The sequence below is a fragment of the Pagrus pagrus genome (assembly GCF_965226575.1).
Source record: "Pagrus pagrus genome assembly, chromosome: 16".
Lineage (NCBI taxonomy): Eukaryota > Metazoa > Chordata > Actinopteri > Spariformes > Sparidae > Pagrus > Pagrus pagrus.
Window position 1 is genome coordinate 18218189 of NC_140200.1, and position 20812 is coordinate 18239000.

At 39.3% G+C, this 20812-nt stretch overlaps 1 protein-coding gene across 1 annotated transcript; it reads right to left on the reverse strand.

The window, feature by feature from the left end:
* Window positions 1–203: 203 nt before the first annotated feature.
* rab10 (RAB10, member RAS oncogene family) lies at window positions 204–20036 on the reverse strand. The gene is made up of 6 exons (XM_084377717.1): window positions 19327–20036; window positions 13240–13300; window positions 10509–10647; window positions 7104–7193; window positions 3579–3680; window positions 204–1389 (listed from the first exon to the last, which is right to left on the reverse strand). Exons 1-6 carry the CDS (start codon window positions 19451–19453, stop codon window positions 1303–1305), a joined length of 606 nt encoding a protein of 201 aa, XP_084233843.1. The 5' UTR covers window positions 19454–20036; the 3' UTR covers window positions 204–1302.
* Between the last annotated feature and the right edge of the window lie 776 nt (window positions 20037–20812).

The following is a 20812-nucleotide window of genomic DNA, read 5'->3' on the forward strand; positions in this document are numbered from 1 at the left end:
ATAATTTTGTAATTTCCGTAAAAAGGGAAAATAGGACTTTTTTCCAACTAATATACGACCAGCAGTCAGGACGTTTTTCCTTAAATGAGGCGCGAACACGTCATGCTCGTTAGAGATCATGTGAAGCTGATGGAAAACACCGACGGCTTTTAAAGGGCAAGAGACATGAAACTACACACTGCACATCATTGAGGACAAACAAGTTAACTTAAACAAGCTTATTTTTAATGGATCTGCAAAACTGTTTGAATTTCCAAAGAGAACTTCTGTACCTCCCGCCCACAGTTACCCAGTGGCAAACGTTACACAACGTTACAGAAACGCTTCCAACCCAAAGAAATCTGCATGCAGGAACAAAAAAAAAAAAAAAAAAAATTCTCAACCCAGATAGGGAAAAAGAAATCAACAAAATAAAAGTAAAATAAATCATACAGATAAACATAAAATCAATAAACAGGACATACTGTATAATGCCGTTCTCTTGGCTGGAGGAGAAATTCAAACGCTTCTGCTTCAGTTCGGCTTCCTCGTGTGTCAGGAGCCAGAACTTACAGAATATTAAACTGTAATTTCATTGGGTGGATGTGGCTCCGCCCACCACACAGCCCCGCCCCTGTCTTCCATATAAGGCACAGGACAAAATAAACCCCCACATACAAAAGGAGCTAGCCACGCCTCTGTCACTTGGTAACAAATTGTAAATGACCAAATACGGTTAGACAACAGAAACCCCACTAAAGTGTACAAAATGTTAATCCTACATTTGTCTTTTTTGTTTGATTTTCTTTTATTTTGATTTCCTCTGACTGAAGGTGGGTGGGTGGGTGGGTGGGTGGGTGGAGGAGGAGGAGGAGAGGGGGAATAAAGGTTGGGTGAGGGTGTCCAACAAGGTGAGCTCAGGCAAAGGAAATATTAAAAATATGAGCTTGTCTTTTCACAATTTTTTTTTTTTCTTTTTTACAACTTTTAAAACAAATGACAAGAAACGTGACTGGATTTCTCTTTTTATCAGAAATAAAAATGATCATCAGATGGAGAGTGGAAGAATATGGTGGGGTGGGGGAGGGGTGGGGGATTAGACAAGTGAAGTGGTTTATTGTTTCTATTCTGATAAAGAGACAGACAGAGAGTGTCAGTGTGCAAGAAAAACTCATGAGACAGGTTAGAGAGAGCGAGAGAGTTAGAGTTAGCAGTTAGAGAGAGATAGAGAGACCGTGTGTGTGTGTGTGTGTGTGTGTGTGTGTGTGTCTGTTTGTGTCTGTGTGTGTGTGTGCGTTAGTGTGAGTGAAACAGAGGAGTTGTTCAACTGCAGCACTTGCTCTTCCAGCCTGTGACTCCACTTCCACTGCTGATGTCGACGTTTTCACTGTTGGGCTCTTTTACAGGCGTCTGTCACAGAAAACACACAGAAAAGACTGTTTATTTCCAAGTGCCAACAATCCCATGATGCAATGTGTCGCATTAGATACGTTGCAATCTATTGCGCTGGGGAAATAAACGACCTCAGACACGCCAAAGTGCAATTGATTGGTCATTTAAGTCAGGGTCTTTGGATCCATGTAGCTCCCTCTCCATCCGGCCCGCGACAATTCTATTTAAAAAGCAAGTTGACTTTTATTTTGAAGAAGACTCTTCACAGGAAATATGATGTGTTCAGTAATTCTAATTGTTCACGTAATATAATCTGTGTAAACCCGACTACTGGGAATATAGACTATCATGACAGGGTATAAGTAATTATTTATAAGGAAAAATATTTGCACTGTCAAAAACGAATGAAATAATAACTTCTGTTTGCATTTTTTTTTGTCAAATATGAAGAAAATATGAGTAGAAGTGCTGCCAGGTGTCCGGCAAGAAAGATCTGCACTGTTAAAAACGAATTATACAAAAATGTATACAAACTGCTGTTTGCATTTTTGTATTATTATGTTAATAATGGAAAAAAACTACTTTTCTGGAAGTCGGGAATACTGACCCAGAACTATCGACTTCCATCTTGCAATGGATTGCACCAATAGATACAAAAATGACTGTTGTATGACTCTACACCCGGCAGCAGAGATGTGTCAGGAATCCTATTTTACTGTTCACTATATAGTAAAGAGGGATTATTATGTGGAGAACAACTGAACAAGGGAGTGATTTAGGACACAATCAAAAATATGTTAGGTCTCATTTGCTGATGAAGGTCTGTATAACCAAAGTTTACACTATAAATGAGGATGATTCAAATCATCTGTCAAAACGCCCGACATTTCCATACACCATATTCCCCATTGATTGAGAGGACAGGCAGTTCATGGAAATACAGGGCACACTGACAAAATGTTTCTGTTCAATGTTCCAACGCTGAATCAGAATCAGAATCACTTTACTGATTCCCGTGGGGGAAATTGCGTATGTTACAGTTGCTCCTTCAAGAATAGAATGAGTCACACTGTAGATGTAAACAAGATTTAAATATGAATGAAATATATAAAGCACTAAAAAATAAAGTACTGAAATATAAAGTACCGAAATATAAATATAAATGTTCATATATGTACGTACATAAAGCTATAATATTATAATAATGAATGCAGCAAAGTAAGTACTTTTGAATCAGACAGGGACTGACACTTCAGCTAAAAGTGCTTTATCACTGAACTATAACCAGGACACACTTTTTATTTCTTTGACTGTGTGGAAATATGATGTTTAACGTCACAGATGATTAACAAAGGTCGCACACAGGTAAAACACAAGACCTTACATGTATATGTGGGTTTTTATAGGAGTTTAGTGTGGAAAGGTGTGCTGGACTTTACTGTAACTGGGCAGAGGTCTATCAAATATCTACAGATAAGAGACAGCAGGAGCCACAAACACGACAATTTAAAAGTCAATATTGGGCCGAAAACTGTCCAGTGAAACATTGAACTGCATGTTTGCAATATTATATGTAACATTATAAGCTTAAAACAAAGCTTTGCTATTGATAACCATGTTGTAAGACCACACTGACGATCCTAACTTAACTTACAATCTTCATCACTTCTAGTCAGTGTGTAGCCCTCTTAAATGCTAAGGTTGAAGCTCTTGTCCCTTTAGTGATCGACAATCTAAGTTGTAGATGTTAAAGGAAGTGACACCAGCAGTTGCTACACAACCTGTCAGCACAGTATTAAGCCATTTAAAGTGGGCAGAATGATGTTACAGTTAGGTTAGATACACTTCCACTTAGAGTTAGCATAATAACTTGTATCTGATGGTAGGCTAAGTCAAGCTTCCAAGAAGAACAAAGCTATGAAAAGGGTGCTTGGAGGGTAAAATGAACACTAATAAATAAATGATAAATAATAATAAATTGAAGCACTTGTTCCCTTAAGTCTGTATATACAAAAAAAATGATTATCTTATTGTGGAACTCCAGAAAACACTGACTGCTGAAATAAAAGGATTCATTTTGGATTTGTAAGTGGTGAATTAATCTACAAACACTTTCATAGATGATGATTGAACCCAGACCCACAACAGAATTCAGTCTCTCGATCACACGGATAGTGTCAGATAGTGTCGAAAGTGCACACACACACCTTTCTCAGGATGTCTTCTGCTAACGTGAGGAAAGCCTTCTCGATGTTGATGTTGGCCTTAGCACTCGTCTCAAAAAACCTAATGCCATGCTCCCTCGCAATCTGTGGATGAGAAAGAGGAGTTAGAGCAATGAGTGAGGCTACAGTCAAAGAAGCTCCGGTCCAAAAATAAAGTGGCTGATCCGCTGAGCAGAACACGGATAAGGTATCACTGGTGTTACCAAGTCAGGCGCACACACAAACACAGACAAACACACACACATATTTCCATTATAGTCAGGTAGGTGTGTGTATGAGTAAGCAGATCTGTATCTGAAGTTGCTAAATCTGCAGACAGACTAGTCGCTGCTAGTTTGCTTTGGTTACAATGAGACAGAGCACTTAAAAGGTGCTGCACACCCACACAGATGTTACCATTTATCCTGATGAATCACTATACTGGAGCTTTACTCAAGTGACCGAACCCTATAAACTTATCGAGGACATGTACGGTAAGTGGCGTCACCAGATAAGTATAAGTCACCACAGTCGCTTCCCTCAAAGGAGAAAATAAACATTGGGAGAAACATGAAGACAAACACTCCTCGTCTGCTGATATTGCATTCACATAAATACTAAAAATACTGCTAAAATACTGAAGAAATATTGTGAATTTCACTCCACACTCCAAGAAGAGAACAGGCAGCCACAGACTAAAGAGTTTGTACTTCAAAAATTGTACTGCTAAGTGACTCAATATTGACTGCGATTTAACTGTAATCTGTCTTCGTGACATAGATTTTAATGACAAATCAATGGTACCTTCAAGTAGGGATACATTATATTGGATTTTTGTCGATATCCAATATGCTGACATTTTCCAACTCATTTTTTGCCAATTGCTGATGCAAATTCTTTCCTCCTAATGGCAGAGAACATCAATACTCTCCTGCAGTGAGTATATTATTAAGCCTACTCTTATTATGATGGCCTACTGGCAGATGGAAACATACAATACTTTTCAAAATGTGCACACTCATTGGGAAAAATAAGAAAACTTAATCGGAGGTTCACATACCATTAGGCTTGGACCGATATTAGATATTTTCGAATATCGCAAAATTTGCTATCATATGCAATATTTTTCAACAGCTGTTACGAAATCTTCAGACTTTTATTTTGAAAAGAAAAGGCCTGCTGAGCAGAGGTAATGCATGTTGGTGTTTGACAAGGTGGGAATGAGAACAGGCCGGCAGAGGTTACTAGGGGTTAATTGGCCTGATGTAACGGAATGCAACATACAGACAGGGAGGACTTGGTGTATAAGAAGAATGAGAGTTTGGCAATATTTCGGGTTTAAAGGGGGAGAAAATGGCTAGACAAGGGATCTGAATTAGACTGAGTCTTCTTTGCCTCAAGATGATAATATCTTTTATCAGAATATTTGGGCTGGACAATGTTGTGATATACAATTTGGGATATAGCCCCCAAACATGCACATATTTAAAGCATCATTTAATGGACTGTCATATCTTCATTTCATGATTCCGATACTGATGACGTGCCAATTTTATCGAGCATCCCTACCTCCAGGCTTTGTTTAGTGTACGTGTAGTCTAGTGTCAAGGTACAAATGTGTGTCAAGAATTTCAATTTATCCACATATTTAGATATCTACCGACTATCTGGTACAACCTGGAGAATTTTGCAACTTTCAACACTGTGTTGCTGGTATCAAATTCAGAATGAGCAAATCAATGAATGAAGCTGATGAGGTAAAACATTAATAGATTGTCATTGTTCTGTTTTATCAATGTTTTACACAACGTCCAAACTTTTTGGGAATCTGGGTTGTACATAACATGACCTACTTCTGGTGTGTACAACCTACAACCCACACTCAGCATCACAAAAACAGGCTTTGATATTTCTGCTGGCCCAGCTGTCTTTAATCAGACATAGTAGGAGTGAGAAATGCTCACATGATTGTTTACAGAAAGTAAATCATATCTCCTCAGTGATAAAGGACATGTTATGGTTTGGTGAAGTCCCAGATCAAACCAGCTACTATGCTGTGTAAGCATCCCTGAAAGTGGTGCAGCTGTTTTATTGTTCCACGACAAACTTTTACTGCACAAGGAGGCCCATTCAATACAAATAATTTTTTTACTGCCTGTTCAGTTCGAATTATGCCTCCGTCCCTTTTTATTTCAGCCATAAACACAAAACACAACCTGTCATCAGTTAAACCAATTTATCAATTTTGTACACATATGAACAATGCACTATTTTGTTTGAGCATGAATGCAGTAAGTTTAAACCCCCAAGAGATAATACACTGGTCAAAATGTCCATTTAGGAAGCACAAGTGATTGTGAATCAGTTTCACCTGCTTTGGTGCAAATGAATGTGACAACAGGTGCAAAGGAGAGGCAAAAGCAAGAGGGAATGGTTTTGTATGTCGTGTCCACAGACAATTATGCTCTCCTAATCCTTCTCGAGTCTGATCTGCTAGTGTCCTCGTCACTACTGGTAGCATGGGGTGGTACCTGCAGCCCAATCATGACACAAGGGCCGGACGTCCTCTAGTGGGGCAAGTTTAGCCATAGTGTTAACAGCTCATCAGCAGGTTTGGAATTTGTCTAGACGAGAGGCTCAGATATAATGCGAGTCTTGATATAATGAATAGAGACTTCTGAAATGTTGCTTTTCACACATTTTTATTTCAAACTATGATATGAAAATGTACCATTGGTTACAAGGCCTCTGCTGTTGTTCACACTGCTCAAGGGCACCTCAACTGTACTTATTAAGACAGTACAGAGGCTCACATTTCTCCGCTCTGATCCTCTAAGGTTGTCTACAAGGTCCAGTTAATCTCCAACCTTTCGCACTACGGTCGCTATGTTTTATTTTATTTTTTTTGCGATATCCCGAATTAAACTTTACCTGCAATATGAGGTGGTACCAAAACAAAATCTTTTAATTTGGACATAAACATATGTAATTTAAGGATTCCTTTTTGTATATTTTTTATTCATTTTACATGGCTTCAGTGCAAAGAAACTCTTGTTGTAGTCAGTGAGTTCTTATAGCCGTCATAAACCTTTATGGTATGCAAACAAACAGCAGCTTACTGCACTTTCTATAAGGAGGCAGTGTTTTAGTGGATGGTGCAAGCTGACATTTCACAAGTAATTTCAAGAAACTTCCAAACTATTTTCACCTGGTCTAATACCTCAGTTTTAAGCGGGTTCTCCAAATATTATCTATTAAACAATCATTATGATATTCTCTTTTTGTTATCCTTCTATTTTCCTTTTACATCATATTGTGTTTTCTAACTTTCAGTGTTGAATGAGCACCTTGCATACTGTGTTGTCAGGTGAATGTCGTGTCATGCTGTCAAATAAGACTGAAATGTGATTGACTTTTCTATAAACTAAATGCGTAGCTGCAATGTGGCAGCAACAAATCAGCCATTCAAGCTGCAGGACCTTGATGACGAACGGCTGCTTATAGCTGCAGCGGACTGCACCATCTCACCTGCTCCCCCTTGGCTTTTGGTACGACCCTCTTGTCCTCCATGTCACACTTGTTGCCTAGCAGCATCCTCTCGACGTCCTCGTTTGCATGCTGAAAAAGATAAAGAAGAGAGAAAACATTATTAGATTATTTTTTCATACCAGCGAGGATGAACGCAGCTTCATCTGTGATTTCAACCACACAACACGGATACATGTTTGTTTTGACCAGTCACAACTTCAAATCAGCCCCAATAAAACACGAATCCAGGTAAAAACACGTTTTCTTTTGGCCACTACGGCAGAGAGGCAAAGTGGCAGAGTATACAAGTCAGCTACGTTCTCAGTTAATCTAGAAATGTTTTCATCCATCTAAGAAATGCCAGAACTGGTTTGAAACTCCAGTATGACAACTCTTCTTCTTCTCAGTAATCTAGACCAGTGGATCCCAAACTAAAGGTCGGGACACCCTTAAGGTGTCTCAAGATGAATAAAAGCACAGGAAAACACAATAAACCATGTTTATGTTAGACAAAAAATTTAGAATCATTTATAATGTGTAACTGGCTGCAATGATTAATTGATTCATTGTCAACTATTAAAATAATCTTAATAATCGATTCATCGTTTTGAGAGGAAGAAAAAAGGTCAAAGTTCTCTGTTTCCAGCCTCTTAAATGTGAATATATAATTATATTGGTTTCTTTACTCTTCCATGACTGTAAACTGAATGTTCGGGTTGTGGACAAAACAAGACAATTGAGGATGCAGTCTTGGTCTTTGGGAAACACGAATTTACATTTTTCACCATTTTCTGACATTTTTATGACCAAACAATCGACTAATGGCAGAACTGAGAGATGAATCTGCAATAAAAATAATCATTAGTTGCATTTGCAGAGTATAGCTTAATTGACTGATTGTTTCAGCTCTAATATTTTTTCCTTAAAACATCAACTGGGGCTACAACTAACAATCACTTTCACTAATGATCAATCTACCAATTATTATCTCAGTTAATGGATTCTTTGTTTTCTCTATAAAATATTAGGAAGTAGTGAAAAATGCCTGTGGTAATTTCCCACAGTTTAATCAGACAAATGTCCAACTAATGGTACATAACCTACAGTTACTCAGTTTGATATCATGGATGACAAATAGCAACACTGAGTCCTAAAAACAATTATTGAACTATCAAAATAGTTGCTGATTTATTTTCCAAAGGTCTACAAACAATTGCAGATCTACTACAAACAATGAATCAAAAATCACTCTCTTGAAGGGCTCAAACTCATAAGACCTACGCAAACTTGCACGACAAAGCCAAATAAGATTGATAACCACTGATCTAGACTGTATTCACATTACTTTCCAAGTTGCAGAAATCTCTGTATCACATTAGCCTTCTCTGGAGTCAACAGCAAGCTTTCACTCCCAGAAGTGCAACATGAGCAAGGTCGAGTTCTCAGTTTGCAGGAAATGCATTGTGTTTCCTTTCCTTGACCGGACCCAAAGCTCTTAAACAGCAAGAGTGAGAAAAATGACAAGAAATGCCTGGTGGTCTCACCCAATCCACTTAATTTCAAGCTTAACACCTTCATACTGATCATGTGGTGTAATATAATAGTGTACTGTTGCACCCAGGAAAAAAAAATGTGAGCGAATTATTGTAACTGCCACTGTAATTAATCTAATGTGTTTAATCTGGCATGTGTCCCACAAGATTACTGACATAATAGAATAATCACTACTGAGACAAATAGTAAGACAGCAGTATTAAATGCAATACAAGGGGCAATGCAAAGAAGCACCAACTTAGAAAAACAACAGAGATGGAAGCTAAAACAGAGGCTCAATTATCCACACAGATGCATCAACCTCCAACAGGGGTGAGATCAGCAGCAGGACAAACCATATGTTACACAGCCCGTCTTATTTGTCTGATAATCAGATAAGAACGTTGAAATATCAGGCCTGTTGGAGGCTGATGTCATCACTATTGTGCGCATTAGGCGACACTCCCCTGCCCTTATGGCAGTACATCCATTACGACAAAGAAACAATGGAAACACTGGTCCTCACAGATCGTATTAAATCCACTCTTAACAACCCATAATACACACAGGACCTCATACAGTACTCAGGTGATGTGTAACCTCTTTTTAAGATTGAACTAATACGCAATGCTGTTTATAAAGACAATAAACAAAACACTGACATTTTGAAAGTAAGCTATTGAGTGATGGATTTTTTGTACGATTTTAAATATGGAGAGGGTTTAAAACATTTCGGACAAAAGGAGTTGACTAAAGGTGGAAACAGCTCATGAAAAAGAGGATCCTTTGTGGACAATGTACATCATCACTTCAATATTACAATATTCAAGGATTTCCACCAGGGGTCAGATAAACAGCACGACACTCTTTAGAGGAAATGTCAGTCAACCTTTTCAATCAAGGTGGTTCAGGTGCTGGTTCAGAGCCAGTAGAACCAGTACTTTACATATCCTTTACTTTCATCAGCAGGTGGAAAGCATAACATGGGAAATGGTTTGGATCTTGAGTTGTTCTCACATTCATTTGGCAACAAATAGCCTGAACTATACACACACTACAATGCTACGTTCACAGCTATAATGTTACTTTTAACTTCACGCTCACGCACTCTCTCAACCGCACACATCTACTTATGTTGCGCACACAACCTACGCACTCAAGTTCAACAAACATCATAAAAATACTTTTACAAACAATTCCCCAATGCTTACGGGCGGCGGGGGACACAACTTAAGCCTGGCATGCGGCTGCAGCTTGTAATACACTGGCGGAAGCCTTAATATATAATATAATTTGTATTCCATGCTCTGTAAATAATAATTTATTAACAGAGCATATATTTTTTTGAGATTGTTTACATAATGAGTGTGTAGCGTTAATGTTTAATCTCACAAATCACAAATATCCAGGCCTGTAACACATTAACATAATTACCTTCACTGATTAATCAGTCCTCACACTTATTGAGTGTATTGGCTCCTATTCCAAACACATCTAGCCCTTCCTGCTGATAGTTTTGAACCATAATTGAAAGTTTAGAATAGCAGACGTGCCTTTGTTATTGTCTGATGTAGTCAAGCGATGAAACAGTACAACCTCTGGTTCTTCTACAACGATCAAGATGCACAAAGACATCTGGCACATCTGATGTCATTTAGTCACAGACTCCTGCTACACAGCTCATTGCACACTGATCAGCCAGCCAGTTAGCAATGTTGGCTGTTCTCCTAAAAGTATTTAAGTCACTCTGTCATTATGCCAAAGATGTAACAATAGAAGAGGGAGTGCCAACGCTCAACTCCAAAAGCGACAAAAATACTGATAACATCTCTGATAAAACGTTTGAGTATGGAGAGTGTGTGTGTGTTTTACCTCATCAATGTTGCGCAGCCATTTGCTGATGTTTTCAAAGCTCTTGGCGTTGGTGATGTCGTAGACCAGCATGATGCCCATGGCTCCTCTGTAGTAGGAGGTGGTGATGGTGTGGAACCGTTCCTGGCCCGCTGTGTCCCTGCACACACACACGCACACAGATCTTATTAGTTCGTATTATATCCCAGTGACTCAACGATTACTGCACAAGATGCTGAGATTTCTCACTTCTCCCAGAAAGACGCTGATTTAGGACTTATAATATTTTATGCCCCATTAGCACAATTCTGACTCTGAACAGAAAAACTGTCTGTTAATCTCATGCAGGTGAACAACTTTATTTTAAAACCTGGCAATACTTGAGGAGCCTGGTACGCCTCACAAGTCAAGTTGAACCTTGTAAACACACACATTCAAATCCACTGCAGGCTAACCATGTCCTTCACACGTCTGCACTAGCATGTATCTCAACTATGACATTTTCCTATCTGGGGAAACCCTGCCAACTTCCATCTATCACTGCTGATACAGAAAGAGAGGAGAAGCCCAGAAGCACCAGGCTCACATGAGCAAATCAAACTTACAATGGTTTAAAATAATAGCTGGCTGTGCAAAAGTTAGATTTTATTGAATCTGGTGAGCATGACCACATCCCTGGGCACTCAGGCAATACAGTGAAGATTAAACCCAGACATAATGTGCTCGGACAGGAAGGGGAGACAATGTGAGACTGAAATACATACAGCCACAGTGGAGCTTTAATGGACAGTATCAGGCCAAATGTGATCAAGTTTCAGATCAGATCAAAATCATCACTGAATGCTAACCAATCCATTCTGAGCTTCACAGGCCAATTATCTTATTTTATCATGTAGCATTTCATATGTGCACAAGACACACAGGAGGACACAATAGCCCATACTGTATTTTTAATATTTCTAATGTCATCTTTCCTTTTCTAATGCTTTCCTCAGGGAAAGCACTGGTGCTATAGAGATAAATCATAAAGACCGACACAGTATGGAAACTTCACATAATGCCTCAATTTTGAGGCAGAACAGTTCATCAAAATATGGCCATGTCCAACATTCAAATCACAGGAGCTGCAATTGTTTGCTAAAAAGGTAAAATGCAGTGTTTCCCACTAACAGACAATTACTTGGGCGGTCCACCCAGGTATTTAAACGGCCACCCAAGTATATTTGGCAACCAATTTAAGCATTTCTTTCTTTAATTTTGTTATCCGTTTGAGAGAACGACGCCATCCGCAAGTGATTAACGAGTAGACAATCTGCCTTCGCTGTACCCCTCCTGCCAACTGTCAATCACACATGCTCTGCAGACAGAGAGATGTCCTCTGTTATTACATCCCTCCTGTTGTTTTGTACAAACTTCTAAGTACACCTGGTTGGTTCGTCCGGTACCATGTTGGTTTTAAACAGCTACATAATAACGGCTAGCGTCCTCCACATGCGGCTCACCTACTGTTATGACAATCGGCAAAATAAAATCCTAGAAGCGAGGTGTGTTTTTTGTGTGACTTTTGGGTGATACTACTGAAGAAAGCAGATAACATTGTTGGTAGAGTGAAACAGAAAGGCGAAGCAAGCCAGTGTGCATGCATTAAGGTGGACAATTAAAGCTAGGGGTAGGGCGACTACCAGGGTCAATATACAGCATTTTCCAATTTTCAGTCCCCTAATTAAAGCAACACTATGTAATGTAAGCAAACTCTCAAAAGCCAGTCTTTTTAGTTTAGGGCTTTGCTTATTTTCTTATGGCACTAGCCCAATGAGCAGGAACAACTAAATGTAGCAGTTTCCTCAATAGTAAAAGTATTTAATCTACCATATTTATGCAGTATAGCAACGATACTGCTGAAATAAGACCCAAAGTGTAACTGACATTTGATGTACAATGTTATCAAAAATATGACTCATGACCTACATAGTGGGGAAGGAACTTTTTCTCAAGGTCTATTGTTTAAAAAAGATCGCAATAAATTCTAATATTGAATTGCGATATTTAAGAATCGCAACATATAGCAAATCTGCACTCAAGTATTATTATGATATCGAATGAGGAGATGAGCATGTCGTCCTAGCTCCAGTAGATAATGAAAATAGTGGTCAGCCTACAATATCAAATATTTATTCCCATCTCAAAATATATCAGACTTTGATCCTTTGTCTACCTGATCTTTCCAGTGTCCAGGGCCATTTGTTCATCTAAAAAGATCTAGGCTTCTTAATTGTTCGATATATGTTACTTAGGCAGGTTATTTTTTGTTGAAGGTTAACTAAGAAGTAGTGTAATAAGTCATTTATTACTCTTTGCAGTAATATTGTAATATATTACTTTAAAATGAAGGTAACTAGTAATATGTAATATATTGCATTTCGAAAGGAACTTGCCCAACACTGTTAGCTGCAGCCCTGTGTGCAGCCACACTGTTCAGAAAATCAGCTGGTGTGGACTACAATGATAACCCCGCAGATGATCTCCTGATGGACCGATGACCATTTCCTATTCTTGCATATTTCTGGGCTTGAGGGAGGTATGTCAAACAGATGTTGCACTATGATGCAACTCAGCACAAGCAGAGGAGCTGAATGAAAGATGAGTCTACCAGCGTCGTTGTATTTTTCAGCCCTGTACTCCTCTACACACAGAGCACTTATGCACTTATACAAACTAAAAAGCCACGTCTCAAAACAGTCCATTGACTCACCAGATCTGTAGTTTGATCTTTTTTCCTTGTAATTCAACAGTTTTGATCTTGAAGTCTATTCCTGTAAGAGAAAGAAAACACATCAGCATATATGACTGAAAACAAATGACAGAGACAACAGCCGAAATGAAGGCTTACAAACAGAGAGAAATAGACACCCAGTGAGAAAAATGGTGACATCAACAACAGAGAATCAGAAACAGCAGAACAAAGACATTTACGTGGAGGGGGAAATGGAAAGTGAGTGACAAGTGTTTCCATCACAGAGACCATAACATTATCTCTTCCTGATTCTGCAGTGTCATGCCAAGGCCTTGAGCCTATCAGCAGACAGCTGTGGGTTCAGCAGCTGGCGAACAATGGGGGCACACACGCACACATGCGCGCGCACACACACAAACACACACCAGGTTAAAGCAGGAAAACTCAGTGTGTTTACATGCACTGCAGTGACCTTTTTACTGTAAATCCTGTGCTGAAACGCAGCTGGTTAGAAACATGATATTATGCATATTTTAAGGGCATTAGAGAGAGTTTTTTATTACTTTTGGTTTGAGCATTTGGACTGATGGTGCAGTGAAGATGGCTGTGGTGGGAGAGCACACAGTGTTTCCCTTTTCACTGTGGACGTATTTATTTCAGCTTCCATCTTGGTTTGACTTTGGATTTAATTATTTTTTGATACAAGGACGCTCCACTACATTTTTTCTCCAGGAGGTTAAACTGCCAAAAAGTCCTTCTTGGCAACAGGTTTAAAAATCTATCCTACTTGTTTTCTTTTTAAAGCTGGTCATTAGGTACTGTGAATACCTTGGTAATAAGAAAAACACCGACACACTATGGATCACAATTTAAGATTTCTGGCTTGGCAAAACCAATTTAACACCACACAAGGTAATGTAGTTGGAGAGCTTCTAGAAATATTATGAGGCTGAAATGATAAGAGAACTCATCCATCAGCTAACAGAGCTGACACTTGTGTTATTTTCGTTGTTTATTAATCTGTAGATGTTGGGGTTTTTTTCCCCCCAAGTAAGCAATTAGTAACGTCAATCAGTGATGCAAAAGCCCAAGACTACGTCCTGAAATGTCTTGCATTGTCCACAATCTAAAAGACGTTCTGTTTACATTTATCAGGAACAACTGTCAAACATGATTTGGTTGCAGCTTCTCTAACTTTGCTGCTTTTTTCTGTTTTATATCAATATAAGCTATATATAATTGTGCATTAAAGAGCTGGGTGAGACAAAACAAGATATATGAAGATCTGGCTTGTGTTAGGCTTTTTTGAAGTTGTGTGTGCTTTATTAGAAAATTTACATTGTAAACTAGAACTACCACAAACACCTACTTTCATTGTCAATTCAATGTTGATTATTTCCTTGATGAATCAAGGCTTTACTTACAAAATGTCAGAATAATACAAATATGCCCATCACAGTTTCCAAGATAACTTGGTCGCATATATAAAAATTCTTGTCCAACCAGAAGTCCAAAATCCAAGATATTGAATTTACTATCATAAAGGCCAAGAAAATCTGCATAATTCTCTCAGTGGTAAGATGGAAGCAGCAAATATTTGTCATTTGGCAAGTGACTTGCATAAGAATGTAATTAATCAATTATCAAAACAGTCTGATGACTGACTAAATGCTCAATTGAAAGGATTATCATCTTTTTCATAATCATGAAGCCCTAGAACAGTTTAAAAAGGAGTGACTCATGACTGAAACTTTTTGGCTAAGAAGTGGTGTTTTCCAGTTAAATACTGAGCTGTCAGTTTAGCTCTGGTCAGAATTTGTGGTTGGTTAAAAAGTCCAAGAAACAGCTGTGCTCTAAGTGGGGCAGGGCCATAGAATAATGAAGGAACTGGCTGCCAAGGTGTGACTCACTAAATATTATGCACTCCCCGGAGAGAGGGAGGGAGGGACAGAAAGATATGGTTAGCTAGAAACAAAAAGAGACAGAGAGGACAAAAAAGGTTCTGCAGATGAGACACAGCTAACAACTATGTTGTTATTTTAACCACGAGAAAGATTCAACAGGAGCAAGGACGCACCGATAAAATGTTTAACAGGTTTATCGACAACCATTACTAAAAGTTGTGTTTTCAAAAATCAAGCTCAGCAGGGATGACTTCATATTTGTGTGTTCCTGGTGAGGAGTAAAAAAACACAGAGTGAATCTGTTTTTATTCCTGGTGAGGTGCACTGGCAAGTTGTCAAGAAAAGCTGTGCATTTTGCAATCACACAGTTAGCCAATCACTGGAAAATGGGCACACTTCAGAAGAGGATGACACTTTCAATGACAGCAAAATGTTGAATTGGACATCTTAAACCAGAGAGTGCATGGTTTATGGCCGGCTTTCTGTTAAATCCCAGAGGAACCATTCCTTCCACAAGTATGAATTCCACTGTAGCCGTCGCCAGTTTCCATGCAAAATTCATGATGTGTTGAGGAAATAGATTTTAGATCGCAACATCATGCATATTCAGCACTCTCAATGTGCATAACCTGTAATATACGATAAGGAAGGGCAGACTGGAAGTGAGGATGAGTGACTGATGAGAGAGGGGGGTTTTCCAGTGGGGGTATTTTGAGAAGCAGCTGTGCATCTGTGTCTCCAAAGGTATGAGTACTGTGTCAGAGGAAGAACAGACTCCTGTTTCACATGTCCCGGTTCTTCATTTTCTTATGAAGTGATACACTTTACTATTTAGACATCAAGGGCTGTACCTGGTTATACTTGCCATAAGATTTTTGCAAACTTTGACATTCTTTGGTGTATGAATTGTAGTTTTTTAGTGACTGTACATTTTGTACTTGCTGCACTACAGTGTCATGATGCATTTGGTGCATCCATGTAACTTACAGTACTGTATGCCAAAACATTAGCAGCCAACAAAATACTTGGAAAAACTAAGGATAAGCTAATTATATGGTAACAAAAGCAAAAGTAGATCATCCAACACTAAGAGGCTTGTGTTGATTAGAACTGCAATGATTAATTGATTCATCGATTAAGGGTCATCTATTCAATCAATCGGCAACTCTTTTGATTATCAATTACCCGTTTTTAAGTTATTTCTTTAAGTGAAAAAATGTCAGCATTCTCTGATTTAAGCTTCTTAAACTTCATATTTTCTGGTTTCTACTATTACAGTAAACTGAGTTGTGTTGTGGACAAAACAAAACATCTTTGGCTTTGGGAAGCATTGATCAACGTTTTTTTCTGACATTTTAAAAACCAAACAACAATTCATCAAGAAAACAGATTCAAAAAATAGACAAGGAAAATAATCATTAGTTTCAGCCATATTTAAAAAAAAAAAAATCATATGCACTAAAATCGTAAGTCCAACTGCCCACAAGTCATATAATTACAGCCAAAATAATTAGTCAAAATACAGAAAAATGATCAGCATTAGCAACTAATTTGACAATTGATCAATCATTTAAGCCATTTTTTTCAGTACAAAAGCCAAAAATGCTGCTTTCTTTATCTACTGTAATACAAACAATATTGCTCGGACGAAAAAATTAATCTTAAGATGTCAGCTTAGCTACCAACTTTAATATAGCAAAGGATTGATTAAGAAAATAATCAGTAGACTAATCAATGATGAAACAACTGTATTATATTAATTATGATATACTATCACCACACAGTAATAGGATTGGCTGTCTGGCAGAACATTCAGTACTTCTGAGAGGTATTTGGCTTTTTTCCAGAGGTAGAACTAACAGGCAATAGGTAAATCAATATAATAACCATTTCACGTATTCACTACATATGGACAATGATCAGAGCTACTGACAACAGACAACAGTCTGGCATATCTGACGTGCTGAGAGATTATGATGTTGTTGTTGCTGCTTTGTTTTGAATACAGATGAAGAACAAAGACAAGCTGAGAGAAGCTTGTGACTGGATGAACTGTAGTGGTTTTTAAAAAGGGACAGCTCTCGAAGGGAACCAGTATAAATCCTTTACCGAACATCCTGATATGAGCGAAATTATGTTGGTTTGTTGTGTCGTGTCAGTATCTCTGGACTTTCCACATTTTAGACAAACTGCGGTGGGACCACCCCGAATGAGCACCTCTTAAACTGAATGACAGCAATGACTGTTGTGGAAAGTTTCAGTTCAAGCACTATGATCATCATTGTTTTTGGTATTCTTGATACTTGAAAACGTGTAAACTAACATAACAGTTGTTTACCCAAGCTTTGGGATAACTTAGACAAAAACAGAGCATGCTTACAATATGGATACTCTGTTTTAACAGGTTCAAGTACATTATTCTTCATGTAAAACAGGTTCCTTTGGAGCTTATTCTAAAGTTTTGCTCGGGGTAGACAGAGTATGTTAAATACAGTAAATTTTTTTAGAAAAGGTAAAGAAAAAAATAACACCTGCAGTTGCTGGAACGCAGAAATACTTGACCTAAAGCACCCCTGGCAAGTAGCAAAGGTTACTACAGGTCTTTCTCTGCTGAAGAACCTGTCAATCTGCTTCTGACCATCATCACACAGCTAGGCTGGTGGCTTTTACGCCAAATAAGTCACATAATCTTTATTATTTTGTTTCTTATTTGACAGCACAGATTATGCCTACATTTTAAGTAACAAGACAAGTCTAACGCAACACAAACAGGCAGATTGCGAGACAAAAAATCAACGTAACCATAAACAAACACAAACACATACATGTGACAGTAAGCTTTGCAACAGAGCGATTGTTCATCGCTGTACTGCAACAAATCTAATCTAACGTGGATGTCGCCCATCGTGGCTGTGTGTTCTTAGGCATTAGAGTCAAGAGGAGTTGTCAACACTTAAAAGTTACGAAAAACTGGGCTTGAAATAAAAGCTCAATCGTGAAATCAAGGATTAAATGCCTGTGCATTGCAGGCAGTCAGCTTAATGTGGTTCAGCAAAACACATCTCATGTTACATTATTACTCAGCACCGATCTTAAGCAACAGGAGTAAACGGAGCCTTCACTTTGGCCGTGCAGGGATTTGACATAGTTTGACACTTGACTCATGTGAGCGTGATGTTGGACGCATGCGTCGAGGTCAGAGGGGGGAAAAAAATGATGATGCCACCATGATGAATTGTTTATGGTTTTCTTTGGAGCAGTCATGGAAAGTACATTTACTTGAATACAAATCAGAGACACCTTTGCTTTAGTATTTTTCAGGCACAGTGTCTGCCATTTTATATTACCACTCCACTACATGTCAGACGGGGATATTGTACAGGATTTGACATACAAAACATATGATCTTATCATAACATATGACCCACTGCTCTAGATGAAACTAAGCCACAGTATATTAACTAGAGATAATCACTCTTCACAAGCTCTTCAAATGTCCATCACAGTAATGCAGCACTAATGATACACAAAAAATCTGCGTACTTTTCCTTCTGACACTTGAAGTACATTCTACTGATGGTGTCTCTGTCCTTTTTCTTAATCTTGATGACAGGACTTTTACTACTAATGTAGTATTTTAATACTTTGTTACCTTTAATGTGTAATTCATGACAGGGACAACCCCTTACAGTTATATAAGTTCATGTTGAGATGTAAACGCCTGTCAGTCATGGGGGAGGCAGTTTTAAGTGCTTTTGTAACAGCAGTGGGCCTTTACTGCTCCTCAGTGCTAGCTTAGCTAGCTCACTAGCCACTGGGTCGAGTGACATGACAGCTACTCCTCTGGTACCGAAACCAGTTATACTTGCCATTATTGGCAAGCTATACCACAATAAAAATCATGTTTTGTTTTAAGAGTCGCCGTCATTTAAAACAGGGTTGGCTGGGGATGAGCTAAGCGCTCAGAAAGATGCACAACTAGCTTCCCAGCTAACCTGTGCAGGCCTGGAGAGAAGCTAACGTCAGCCTGCCAGTGCATGCTGATAGCACACTGGCTAACCAAATATGTCCTGCCTACCATTTCCAGCTGCAGGAGAGGCGAGTCACCCAGCTGTCAAACTACCTCGGATGTGGGCCCAAGTAAATCAGAAACACCTGTAACAACACCCCATCCAGTATGCGTGGCCCCGGGTCTCCTTACCTATGGTGGAGATGAAGGTTGTGTTGAAGGCGTCGTCAGAGAAGCGGAACAGCACACAGGTCTTCCCCACGCCCGAGTCTCCGATCAGAAGCAGCTTGAACAGCAAGTCGTACGTCTTCTTCGCCATTGAAAAACAGCTTGTGTTCACCCAGACAAGATACAAAAAACTGATAACCTAGCAGGCCTATGTGTAGTCTAAAGCCAGCTCCTTAGCCAACCTGACCAACTGTCCCGCTTCTCTTGGCCGTTACAGTTAACAATCTGGGATTTGTTGATTAGCTTGGCAAGCTAGTTGGCTAAATACCACCCAAAATAACGTGCCCGTGGACGTGTCCGAGAAGTTGGATTTCCCAAGCCCGACTGTTTTCCCCCCTACAGCATGAGAACAGAAAGCAAAAATAGGATCTCCTCCCGTGTGATTCCTCTTTTCCACTCTTTCTTTTCTCCCACACAGTCGGGACAAAATGGCTCCTCTCTCTCTCTCTACCCCGACTCACTCTTTCTTCAAACTAACGGCGAGCTAATTCAAATTCTCGGCACACCCCGTCATTCCAGAGCCCTGCCGCAAGCTCGACCGAGAAGAATCTGAAAAAAATCTCAACGTGAAAGTGCGTCAAGTTCTCTGACAGCTCGGAGTTACTTCGCTTTTTTCTGGAGAGATTAGAACCGAAATATAGACGACCGCCGTCGCCTTCGAATGGGAGCCACCACGGCGACACCCTAGGCCCACAGACACGCCTTTCTCCCGCCTTTCTGTCAAAACCCACGCTTCTGATTGGCCAACGCGGCTGTCATGTCATTAAGCACCCTAATGTGATTGGCCAACATTGCATACATAGAGGGGTAAAAGGGCGTATCTTAGACTGACAGAAAGGGCAAATGTTACTGCCAAAGTTACTCGGACATTTAGGCTCAAAGCTCCCATTACTTCAGTGAATGAAATGTACCTAATGATCCAATATGGCGGCCGGTTTCTTGAGGATCTGTTTAAGCCGGGGTGTGTTTCCAGTTTTCATGGCAAGCTGGCATTTGATGCGGTGACTATCCCAGCTGTGAGTCAGGCGAAGTGATGTCATATATAAGTACTTCTGTGCTTGTTACGGGCGTTTCCCACATCCTCTGCTCTGTGAACTGCAACAACAGTTATCCTCTGAAGGCCTTTAATAACTGTACACACTGAGGGGGTATCTGCATGGACACACCATTACTGTAGGTTCTTTAGACTTGTGTGTGTGTGTGTGTGTGTGTGTGTGTGAGTGACTTTTTCCTTCTTCCGCCTGTCAGAGTAGTTTGACTCTCAGACACTCCTTAGGAATGTTGAGTATGCCCTGCTTTCTACTGCCGAGTACAGACTTGCCACAAATTGAGAGAGGAAGACATAAAGAAAGAGTGGGAGGGAGAGAAAAGGAAATAATGAACAAGACCAAAGTGTAATGTTGATGTTAATGTTGGCACTAGATGGAAAGTCGGAGACAACAGTCCCTAA